This window comes from Papaver somniferum, chromosome 4 (assembly GCF_003573695.1).
Source record: "Papaver somniferum cultivar HN1 chromosome 4, ASM357369v1, whole genome shotgun sequence".
In the NCBI taxonomy this organism is placed as follows: domain Eukaryota; kingdom Viridiplantae; phylum Streptophyta; class Magnoliopsida; order Ranunculales; family Papaveraceae; genus Papaver; species Papaver somniferum.
This window is the reverse complement of record NC_039361.1, coordinates 133,521,432-133,533,649: the sequence shown is the minus strand read 5'-3', so window position 1 is coordinate 133,533,649 and position 12,218 is coordinate 133,521,432. Positions and strand designations below refer to the sequence as shown.

The following is a 12,218-nucleotide window of genomic DNA, read 5'->3' as shown; positions in this document are numbered from 1 at the left end:
GTACACATTAGTGCGTCAATGTATTTTTCATGAAAAAGTAGATTTATGTGTGGTTTTGAAGGATCAGACATGTTCGCAGGGGTGAATATATTGGTGCACCAATGCAATTCTCATGAAAAAGTAGGTCTGAGTGTGAGTATGAGTGATCGATGTCATGTATATTTTTTGTAGGTATGTACAAAGTGGTAAAACAATGTCTTGATTCTTCGTAAGCTTTTTGTAGGAGCATGATACATAATAGCTTCATTTTAATGAAAACTTTTTCATTTCATCTCCGTGGATGCTTGAGCTTGCCTGATAACAAAATGTTGTAAAACCTTTGGAATACTTATACTTTCCTGCAAAAGTGTTCACACTTTATCCAACATGTGTAGATAGTTTTTACATATGTTTATTGTTAATGTGTACATAGTTGTGCACATGTTGATTCTTTTTGAAGCCGACCATAGTTTTTGAATTATGAAGCCCTTGACCTAACTTTTATGACTACGGTCGAAAATTGGACTTCAGTCTCATACATTGGGGGTGACTTATGGAATGACATAACTTATTTTGTATATGTTTCTTTTCGATGGAATTTACATAGAACATCTTGACGATATGTATGTAACTGAAGTTTTTCTTTACTCTCTAGTTTTTTGTTATCTGTACAAAGTGGTGCCTACTTTTTGGTTTAATATTCGTATTTGTCTATGGACGCCCAGGTGTTATAAAATCCACAATGTTTTCAACAATCAACTTCCTGCAGCTCTGAAAAAATTGAAATTTGGTAAACAACTCGTGATGGAGAACATATGAAAGATAATTACTGAAGCAGATTATTACCAATCACATCTTATCGCCCCGAACAAGGATATCGTTGTCTCATTGAATCTTCGTTTATTACTATTAGCGGTCATGGGGAGGTAGCAGTTGATACAGTTTGCATTACTTTAACTCACTGCCTATATTCCTTGTCAAACATAGTTGTACACACTAGTGTAAATTAAAATTTAAAAAAAATGAAAATTATATATTCATACGGGTACTCTTTTGTAGATTTCGGAAAGAGCTTTCCGAATATATAAAGTTTGTGAATTTTGGATGAGCGGTTCAAAAGATAAATTGGTTTCTAATTATTTTTATATTATTTAAAGTTACTGACATCATCATGGGTTACTTTGGAGTAAACTGTAAATATTTAGACTAAATTATAAATTAGGAAGGTTATTTATGTATTTTTCATATTTTAAATAACTTTTGGACTAATCTATATCTAATTGACTCAACTTGAACTAAACTCTACTTTTCTAACGCGTTTTTGGACTAAACTGTATTTTCTCTTTTTTAAAGGTTCAGAAGACCTCCTCCGGCCAACTGTGGACTTGGCAGGAAAAAAAAGTAAAAAAAATGAGGTTCCTCTAGCCAACTAAATCAGTTCCGAACCCGTTTCCCAGGAACCAGTACACAACTTTTCCTGAGTGATTCAATTCATCTTTTAAAAACCCTAACTGTTAAACCCTAAAGGAGATTTCGATTCAGTTTTCCGAAACCAGCGAGAAAATGGATTCCCCAATCGAAAAACTAGTAGAAGAGAAATTAACACTAGATACCCTTGAAAACCCAAATGAAGCTGAAACCCCATTGGTACAGAACATTGAAGAAGTAGTAGAAGATTATGATGATGATGAAGAAGAAGAGGAAGAGCTTGAATGGTCATCAGATTCAGAAATTGGTGAAGCATTAGATTGGTTAGATTCTAAAGATGGTATTGATGGTGCTATACCTATGTCTTCTAGAAGACCTAATGCTCATGGTGGTTTATTATCTCGTCCTCGTTCTTCTCCTCTTCAACCCATTTCTAATCGTAATCAAAGGTTTACTAATCATATTCGACCTTCTCCATTAGAGGTAAGAGTAAAAGATTAAATGTTGAGATACTGGGTTTGTTTTTTAAACAATTATGTTATTGATAGGGGAAACAGTCAAACTTTAGCACATTTAATGAATTTTAGTTCGATTCATCATAGTGTTGTATCTAAGTAGTAATTGATTTTTTTTAGTGAGGTTTTTGTTATTTGATTCATCATAGTGTTGTTGTAGTGCAGCTGGAATTGAGTTTCTGCTTTTGAGTGATGGTAATCTGGTGTTTTATAATTTGAAAATTGGTGGTGTAGGAGTGGGAGGGGAGGACAAATATGAGCATGTCAAATTCAGTTACAACAGCTATCCGTGAAAGTGTTCGAGGAATGGCCATTGGTAAAACGAAAACTACTGAGAAAGCTGACCGTGCCACCGTTGAACAGGTTAGGGCATTCATTCCATGTATTTCCAGTTTAAATGGTTCTCTGTGTTCAAAACTTCAAATCTGATGTTTAGTTTGTTTTTGTTTGCGCTTATATTTACAGGCCATTGATCCAAGAACTCGTATGGTGTTGTTTAAAATGCTGAATCGGGGTATATTTAATGACATCAATGGCTGCATTTCTACTGGGAAAGAAGTATGTTATACACACAATGAACTACCAGACAATTTTTTTCTTCAATATTATAATTGAATTTTTCCTTGTAACTCATTCGTCTCTTTTTGTGAACAGGCCAATGTTTATCACGCAACAAAAGATGATGGTCAAGAATTTGCAATCAAGGTGTATAAAACTTCAGTTCTCGTATTTAAGTAAGTTAACTAATCCTTTCAGCTTGTTGTCACCAGTCACTACTACACTACGACTGATATATTTTGTTCCTGGTTCGTATTTCACCAGGCTATATGTTTTATGGTCCTGTTGGTAATAAGCTTAACTTGCCAAATTATTTTTTCTTGAGTCCAAAGAATGTCATAGTCTTAAAATGTTAGTTTGGAATTTGAAGTGAACAGGAACCGCTTATAACTATAAATTCACTTTACCTGGAATGTTTTGTTGAGTAATGAAAGAGTTGTGTGAAAAGTATGATCATGTGATCCATCTTGTTCTTTTCATTGCCATTTCAGGGACAGAGATCGTTATGTACAGGGGGATTATCGTTTTAGACATGGGTACTGCAAGCACAATCCCAGGAAAATGGTCAAGACTTGGGCAGAAAAAGAAATGAGGAACCTTATGAGGTAAAGCAAGCCTTGCAATCTTTGTTTTCTATCCATGTTTGTGGACACTCAATAATCATTTTTTGTCATGTTTTCTCTTCTAAGCTAAATTTGTTGGAGAAATGGGCTTTATATAAATCTATAGGATGCTTTTCCAGTTTCCAATATAAAAATTCATGTAGAAACTTAACTTTTTGAGCATATTGTAATTGTGAGACCTTATTTATGTTGCAAGCTTAATGGGGAAAAAAAGAAATTGTTGTTTTAGTGGATTTTATCATAGTTTGGGGTTTGTTATCTGGGACTTTATCTGCTAAAGCTCTAAGTTCTGAATGCAGGCTAAAGGCAGCAGGGATTAGGTGCCCAACTCCAATACTTTTGAGGCTTCATGTATTGGTCATGGAATTCATAGGTACATTTCTTCTTTTTCTTCTTCTCTAGTTGGATCAAACCTGATGGACGTCCTAAGGGGTTAAACTTTCTTCTAGCCACTCTGTTAGGTGATTTTTACTCAATGGATATGGATCTTGTCTACCCGGTCTTCTTCTTTAGTTGCTTATCCAGCAGCTAAACCAAGCTCGAGAGTACTCTGCCCAGTTACTAGTCCAGCGGAATCTCCATTTTCTCGATTACCTAGCATATTCTTCCTTTAGTTTTTGTTAAGCTCCATCTAAATTTGGTGTATACGTTACAGGAAAATCAGGGTGGGGTGCTCCTCGTCTCAAGGATGCAGATTTATCTGAAGACAAGATGCGTGAAGGTTATGTACAGGTGTGTCTACTTTCTTGAAAATTGTTTACTAAAACAAATATTTGCTTATTAAACAAATAAAACAAAACCAATAGACAAATTTGGCAGATCCAAGTGCTTGTATCCCATGAACTTTGTAATGGTTTGTGTTTTCACTGTCATATTATTGCTAGTGATAATGTTCTAGAAATAATTTTGTGTTCTTTACGAATGATTAGATGATTATGGTGATGCGAAATTTATACCAAAAGTGCAAACTGGTACATGGAGACTTGAGTGAATATAACATTCTCTATTATGAGGTGAGTCGAGTAACTATTTTTGTAGTGAACTAATTGTCCTTTTAATTACCAAACAATTTTGTATGTTTCCTTCCATTTCTGCAGGGTAACTTGCACATCATTGATGTGTCTCAATCTGTAGACCTTGACCACCCTCATGCCCTAGACTTTCTACGTGAGGATTGCGTGCATGTTTCTGTAAGTTGGTTCCGGTATACAATTATACACAACATTTTGGTTCCTTACATTAATCTTTAAAGAAGAACTAATGTAATAAACCAATGGTGATCTGCAGGATTTCTTTAAAAAGAATGGTGTAGCAATTATGACTGTCCGAGAACTGTTTGATTTCATTGTAGATTCATCTATTACTGATGAATCTGTGGATAGTTATTTAGAAGAGGTTGATACTCCATACCATCTTATGCTGTAAACTTGTCTACCTCCTAAACTTATTGAAAGCATCTTCTCTGGCTTAATGTGTTTACAATGATTACAGGTTCAACAGAAAATTTTGGCTAGAGGAGATGTGATGTCCGCAGAGGATGAGATCGCGGATCTGGTTTTTGTGCAGGTAAATTACCTTGCATTAGGAATCCGAGATCCTTGTTTTTGGTATTTTTTGCTTTTAATAACCTATATGAAATACGTCGACATGGTTTGTAGTCACATATCAGTGCACGTCTCAAGTTTTTTTCTGAAATTCAAAACCTTTTCAACTCTATTTAATTGCTTTTCAGTCATATATTCCAAGGACGCTTGATCAAGTAATGCACGCTGAGGAGGATGCAAACAGGATTGCAAGTGGTCAGGACACCAAAGATTTAATATACAAGACCATTACAGGACTGAATCATTCTCTTCCCACAGTTCAAAGAGGGGAAGAAGAACAGATACCTAAGCAGTTAAAGGAAGCAAATACAAACGGTACCCCTACCGAACAGACAAACAACTCAAAGGACATTGAATCCGAATCTGAAACAGATGAAGATGATGAGGATGATGATGATTCTAGTGATCCAGAAGGAGAAGAGTCATATGACAGACAAAAGGAAGGTACGCAGGAGACAGCAGCAGATAAAAAAACAGCTCGAAAGGAGAACAAGAAGAAAGTGAAAGAAGAGAAGAGGGAGGCTCGTAAGACTAAAACCCCAAAAGCTGTGAAGAAAAAGAAGAAGAAACTGGCCAAGAACATTAAGGCCAGGTAATAGCGAACATTAAGGCCAGGTAATAGCTTCTTCTTTTAGTGCTTCTCTTCTTTTCATGTATAGGATAATCAAGAGTCCTATTTCTTTCCTATTTTTGAATTATTGTTGTGACATATAACTCTGAGTTAGCTATCATCATCTTACAAATGTGTACCAATTTTGTTCCAATTAGTAACTTACTGGTTTAATAACAGATTATACATTCCGTGGAGTGTTTTCAATCAATTGTGAGATTCTGCTTCAGACATCTCAGGCATGTGGATAGAGAGTGCAAATTAATGAAAATACAGTAGAATAATAGTAATAATCCCGAGAAATACAGACATGATAATGACTATTCAGCGAACATCCAAATAAAAAACTTTAGTATCTTCATAAATTACAGACTTGTAGAGAAGCAAATAATGTGGTCATGTATACACTTCACTTGGTGAAGGTTCTGAGAATCGGACTGGGCATTGAACCGGAAAAGTTACTTGATCGAGGTTCCTGTGATGCGTCTTACTTTGGTTGGTCATTGTCTTAGCTATCGTTCACTTTACCTTTCATTTCATTTGTGAACTCGAGAGAGTGTAATCTAATCATGTATTCTGTTTCATGAGTTAATGAAAGTGTGTTTGTTCTAAATCTACTAGATCACTCTCTTTCCACTTTTCTAGAACAGAAGAAGGGAAATTTCCATAGCAGCCACAGTAAGTAATTGTGCAATGAATTTTCAGATTAGAACTTCTCTAGCTAGATAGATGGAGAACTCCAGAAATTACCAGTGATAATATAGAGAACTAAAGACTTGAATAATGACTGTAATACTGTAGATTTCGGTCATTCGAACATTGCTGAGACTATTTACATCAGAGTTTAAAACATTAACTAGACATGAAGATGTTTAGAGGTGTCAAACAGGCCAGGCCAGCCAGGATCTGGACTGGCCCGACCAGTTTAAACAGGCCAAAGCCTGGCACGATCCGTAATAAATCAGGCCCTTACCTGTCTGTGGCCTGTGACTGGCCCTGGCCGGGCTTAAGTTTTTGGCCTTTTAGCCTGTCATGACCTGGTCTGTTAAAGTCCGGCCCGGTACAAGCCTGCCAGGCTAGGCCTAGAAAGAAAGCCTGCCTATTAGTTTTAGTCGATCAAAAAAATTCAAATGGTGTTGAGTTTCAATCACGTGATCTACCCTCCGAAAATGAGAAGCACCTTAAACCAACTAATCCACACGTCTTTATATGTTTAAGTACACATTCAGAATTATTTGTAGGTAATTATCATCTTTTTTGTTTTGGAAACCATTTATCAACCTAATCAACTGATAATAATTTCATTATGAGATTTTATTCCATTATAATTAAGATTCTATTACCGTTATTTTTCCTTAATTAGCGTGAGGTCAATTGGAAAAACAAGGGAGTCACCTAACTAATTAACTCGTTATCAATTCTAATTCAAACTAAAATTAAGGTAATTAATAGTAATTATCCCGTTAAAGACTTAATTATCTTTCCCGTTATATTTTCTCAATATATGTGAAATCAAGTTTTGTTTCTTAAAAATTCCCTTGAAATTAAATGACGGCATTAATTATCACACAATTATTCATAATTTAGTTTCTATATATATATATATCAATCTAATTTTAACACTTACAAACATCCTATATACAACACAAATCTATTATCTTCATTATCTAAAATTTCCTTAAGTTTCCTCCAATTTCTCCGATATACTAGCAATTCATTTCGAGTTTCCTTATTAGTGGTTTAATTTTGGTAAAGGTTAGTTGTTTAATTTCCTTGTTTAGTTACTTGATTTTTGTTAACTTATAAATGTTTTTATTTTCTTGGCATAATTACTGATATTAGTACTTAATATTCGTCCATTTAGATTTTTGTTTTTGTATGATGGACAATAATATGACACCTAGAGAAATTAGAATTTTAGACCCAGAAAACTTAAATTTTGGAGAAGATGAGTTAGAATTAGACAATGAAAATGGAATCCAAGAAGAAAATCAAGAACCACCTGTTGTAGGTACACAAAGAAAAGAAAGGGAACTTAGGTCCGATGTATGGAAAAATTTTGATAGGGTAAAAAAGTTACATCAAGGAGCTATGAAAAAAGAGCTATTTGTAAAATTTGTAAATGTGAATTTGCCGGTGATCCCAGTGCTGGTAATAGTCATTTAAAAAGGCACATGCAGACCAAACATTCTAACGGAAATGACGCTACACAGTCACAAATAAATGTTGGTACTAGTTCCATATCAAGTTTCAAATACTCCCAAAAATCAATGAGGGAGGGATTAGCCATATACGTAGCAGGAGCAGAACAACCTTTTACTTTTGCTGCAGATGCTAGATTAGAAAGATGGATCAAAAATTATGTTCAACCAGGATTTTCTAGTGTAAGTAGAAATACTAATAGAAGTGATGTTTCTAATGTTTTTATTTCACAAAAAAATTTGTTAAAGACTGAATTCCACAATCACGTTGGTGCGATTTCTTTTACTTCGGATATGTGGACTGGGGTTAATGATTTAGGATTTTTATCACTTACTGCACATTATGTTGATCCCACATCTTGGGTGATGCACAAAAGAATTATTGCACTTCGTATGATACCATTTCCTCACACAAGGCTTGAAATATATAAATGCATATCATCTATATTTACTGAGTATAACATTTCAAACAAATGTTTTAGCATTACTTTTGAAAATCATTCAGCTAATACAAATGCGATCGATAATTTTAAACGTGCACGATTTGTTGCTTTTTACCAAGATGCTTTGTTCCATGTTAGATGTGTATGCCATATTATTGCTCGTGTGGTTAATGATGGAATGGATACTATTAAAAAAGATGAAGAACTTGATTTCATTAGACGGATTAGAGATGCGATTAAGTATATTACAACTGGATCTAGTAGGGTACAAAAATATTCAGAAATTTGCACATCTAATCGTTTGAACCCTAGAAAATTGATGTTAGATTGTGGTACTCGTTGGAATTCCACATATCTTATGTTAAAAGCGTGCGAAGGTTATGAAAAGGCAATTATTGAATACGTTATGTCTTCTGCTGATTGTGTTGTTAACTTAGAAATGATTGATTTTGAAGTTTGTTCTTTGTTCATGACATTTTTGGAAACTTTTTATGATGCTACAAATGTTTTATCAGGAATATATTATCCCACATCTCATATTGTCATAAACCAATTATATAACATGACTCAAGCTTTTGTTGATTGTAGGGGTTATGATATTTATGATAAAGTATTATATGCAATGGAATTAAAATTTAAAAAATATTTTGAACCAATTCCTCCTATTTATTATTTAGCTTCTATAATGGATCCAAGAAAAAAATTGCAACATACAATGGTTTTAATTACGAAAATTTGCGAGAATTTGAATATCCCTGTGCTAGACACAGTGGAAAAGGTTATGGAAAAATTATCTTCTTTATTTACTCATTATGAAAATATTTATGGGTCTAATGTTCAAAGAACAAATGTGATAACTCCAAGACCGCATACAAAAACAAAAGATCTATCTTGGTCTTTACTTGCCAATGCTAGCCGTGGTTGTGGACCACTGGGTGTCTCTTCTTCTAATGTTGCAGGAACGCGAGCACTCAACGATCTCGAAAAATATTTACAAGCTACAACCGTTGATAATGTGGATGATTTTGATATATTGGGATGGTGGAGATTGAATGGTATTAATTTTCCCGTTGTCCAAATTATGGCGCGTGATCTATTAACACCACCCGCATCTACAGTTGCATCAGAATCTACTTTTAGTGCATGTGGTAGGGTTTTGGATGAGAAAAGAAGCAGATTAAAGTCAGAAATGTTAGAATCTCTCATATGCGTGAAGGATTGGGATGATGCAAAATATAGAGATCAAGCTTATACTGATGAGATCGCAGTTGAATTCGAACGTTTGGGGGTGATCGATGATTAAACAATGCAAATGAAAGATATTTGAGTAGGTGCCAACCTAGTTGGGATGTACTCAACATATCGTGATGCATTTGAGTAGGTGCCAACCTAGTTGGGATGTACTCAACATGTAGTGATGAAGTTCTCACCTATATATTTTGAAATTTTATTTTGTACACGCTATGTGATTTATTATGTAAACAAATTTATTAGACTTTATGAATTCCTTTTTTTTTCGGTAAGTAATTTTCGTCAATAAATTAATTCATTTTTCTTTCTATATACTTAATAAATATTTCATTAATAAATTTATCTCTTATTTAGTTGTTTCCTTTCTATGCTCGATAAATATTTCATTATTTAGTTGTTTCTTTCCATTTATTTTCTATTAATTGTCCTAATAAAATTGGAAATTCCTGATATATTGACCTTTAAATATGCCAAGTTGCCAACGTCTTTGTCAGCTTATAGGCTTATAGCAACCATACATTAAAGAGTTTCCTAATTTCCCGCCTGCCTTAAATAAATAATGGATTGTTTGACCTTACGATATGTAAATTGATTTGATATAATATATCAATTGACAAATTAGATATAAATAAAACGCTGCCCAACTGGTTTGGGTCATTGATATATGAGCACGAGGTAATGAGTTCGAAACACTATGGATATATTTTTTGAAAAGAAAGAGGTCATACTTTACTGGCTAGCCTGGCCAGGCCTGGACCGGCCAAAATTAAAACAGGCCTGGCTCAGGCTCAAGCTGGGCTCATTTAATAGGATCCAGGCCAGGCTTGGCCTGGCCAGATTTATTGACAGGCCGACCCCGGCCAGGCTGCAGGCCCAGGCTAGGCCAATCAGAGGCAGGCCAGGCCGGCCTGTTTGACACCTCTAAAGATGTTGTAATTTTCAGAAGGAGAACAAGTAAAGTTAAAGAAGAGACAATCGAGGAAAATAATTTCTTACACTAGGCGTACAAAAGATCCTTTACCAGCCTTCAAGAGAGAAAAGTACAACAATTCATTCCATGTATCATGCACACCAGGTAAGCGCCAATGAACACAATCCTGATGAGTGATGCGTGTCGTAACCACAACAAATTAATTAATGTTTTTCTCACTAATTAACAAGTAATATAGCGATAGTAAAGATCGTTCCCACGAGGAGCAAGAGGTTTTAGTTGTCTTATAATGTCACAAAAAATAGGGTTATTAAATTTTATAAAGTAAAAGAATAAACAAAGCAATTAAAAAGATAAAGTTGAAATCAATAAGAGAGATTAGATCAAGGAATCCTTCTTCGTTGCAAAACAATGATTCAAATTATGTTTTTCATCCACATGTTATTAGTCACAGATTATCACCAACCGTAGGTAAAGCAGCTAGCTCAGTGCTAAACCCCTAAATCCCTAGTATCACCGGATACAGAAGTTCTCGACTACCGGATTCTATTCACCAAACCACCTAGTAGTAGCTCACTCAAGATGTAATTTAGTTAAACGCATTAAGATTTATGAATTTATTAGGTTGGTATTAGTAGTTAGACTCTTAGCTCAAGGTCTACTTGCTAACGTTGTTTTCACACACAATTGCTCCACGGAATCTCTCCGCAAGGTCTCGTGTTTTCCACTTGTGTAAAGAGTCAAGAAACGATTACTTGTCCCCTAACTTTCACTAGATATAGATCAATTAACAAATCAATTTAGTATGCATCCTAAACAACCTATCAATCAACCATGAATGTATAAACATTCCTATTAGTAAAAAAAAAACGACAATCATGTGAAAACTTCAAAGTAGATTTAAAACAAAACTCAAAACACGTCAAGAACTAGGAATTCATCCTCAATGAATAAAATTAGCTACTCATGCTAAGGAGTTCACACAAAGAATAAAGAAAAGAGAAGTGTTGTGTGTGTAAAAGATTGTCAAAGTTGTGTAGAGAACTTCTCTATTTATATGCTTCAATTTCCTAGCAATCCTCTTAGGAATAGAATCCTCTTCCATAATAACACCACTTTCCCAATTTGAGCCTAATTCCAATTTTAAGTCCAATTCTCCAAATCTTCCAAGTTTCCATCCAACTTCCAAATCTAAGTATTCACACCCATGAGAAGAATCCACATAAAAGCTATAATTTTTGGGTCGCCGGAAAAGTCCTCGGGATCACCGAAAATCGGCCTGGAAAGCTGCCGCCGGTCACTGGATATACTTCTCCGTCGACGGAATATTCCGTCACGGTGCCGTTTAAGTTAACAGTCAAACTAACGGTCATCGTCAGTAAATCGAGTCAAAGGAAGGGATGTCAGCCGAGTCAGTTATCGATTCAGCTTCTAACTCGGCTGACTGGTCTGAGACAAGTGAGCTGGATCGATCGTTGGACTCGCAGTCAACACGCCGGAGTGGAAAACCGGCCGAGTTTCGGCTGTTTATTGAGCATTTCTCAGGCCAAATTCTTCTCCCTACGACAATCCTAAACATACATCTAACAATTCATTCTCCATCAGAGCTTCACTGCAGCTGCAACATTACTATCCATTACTTCTTCCCTTGTTATCTCAACTCAACTCTCTACAGACACCAACACAAAACCCATCTTCCTGTAGAACTTGATTTCAATTTCATCCACAATTGCATATCGATAACAGCCTTGTTCTTCTTCGTTAACAGCAATATGTCTTCATATCTTTGTCCCCATTCTTTGTATCAGCCAATCTTTGAATTCAGACTAAACCCCATTGCAAAACCACCATGTCTGAGCATCAAACCTCACACCTTGTCTTGACCTCCATCTCAACTCATTTCATCTTCACAACATCACTAATTCTTTCCTCTGGTTTCAAATCTGTCTCCAACCCAATTTTGTTCTTCAATTGCAGAAACAATCGAAACCCTGATAAACCACAGATTCAAGACTCATCTGTTGAGAAGCGACAAGAGCTTCAAGTCATCACCAATTATTGACTCAAACTCCATA

The 12,218-nt window shown here is 35.2% G+C and overlaps 2 protein-coding genes across 2 annotated transcripts; both read left to right on the top strand.

The window, feature by feature from the left end:
- The first annotated feature begins 1,398 nt into the window (after nt 1-1,398).
- LOC113276626 (serine/threonine-protein kinase RIO1-like) lies at nt 1,399-5,491 on the top strand. Its single transcript, XM_026526249.1, has 12 exons — nt 1,399-1,890; nt 2,157-2,285; nt 2,388-2,480; nt 2,577-2,656; nt 2,972-3,085; nt 3,403-3,476; nt 3,759-3,835; nt 4,033-4,116; nt 4,201-4,293; nt 4,391-4,498; nt 4,595-4,669; nt 4,836-5,491. Exons 1-12 carry the CDS (start codon nt 1,543-1,545, stop codon nt 5,301-5,303), a joined length of 1,743 nt encoding a protein of 580 aa, XP_026382034.1. The 5' UTR covers nt 1,399-1,542; the 3' UTR covers nt 5,304-5,491.
- A 2,096-nt stretch (nt 5,492-7,587) lies between these two features.
- Nucleotides 7,588-9,264, top strand: LOC113273158 (zinc finger BED domain-containing protein RICESLEEPER 2-like). The gene has a single exon (XM_026522921.1). The coding sequence runs from the start codon at nt 7,588-7,590 to the stop codon at nt 9,262-9,264; it is 1,677 nt and encodes a 558-aa protein (XP_026378706.1).
- The last annotated feature ends 2,954 nt before the right edge of the window (nt 9,265-12,218 follow it).

What these genes read in the sequence shown, in the direction of transcription:
- LOC113273158 (XM_026522921.1), top strand. Translation starts at nt 7,588, where the DNA reads ATGAGGGAGGGATTAGCCATATACGTAGCAGGAGCAGAACAACCTTTT.
- LOC113276626 (XM_026526249.1), top strand. Translation starts at nt 1,543, where the DNA reads ATGGATTCCCCAATCGAAAAACTAGTAGAAGAGAAATTAACACTAGAT. An exon ending in TTCGACCTTCTCCATTAGAG is followed by an intron (nt 1,891 to 2,156) that starts GTAAGAGTAAAA and finishes TTGGTGGTGTAG; the next exon opens with GAGTGGGAGGGGAGGACAAA. An exon ending in ACTTCAGTTCTCGTATTTAA is followed by an intron (nt 2,657 to 2,971) that starts GTAAGTTAACTA and finishes TTGCCATTTCAG; the next exon opens with GGACAGAGATCGTTATGTAC.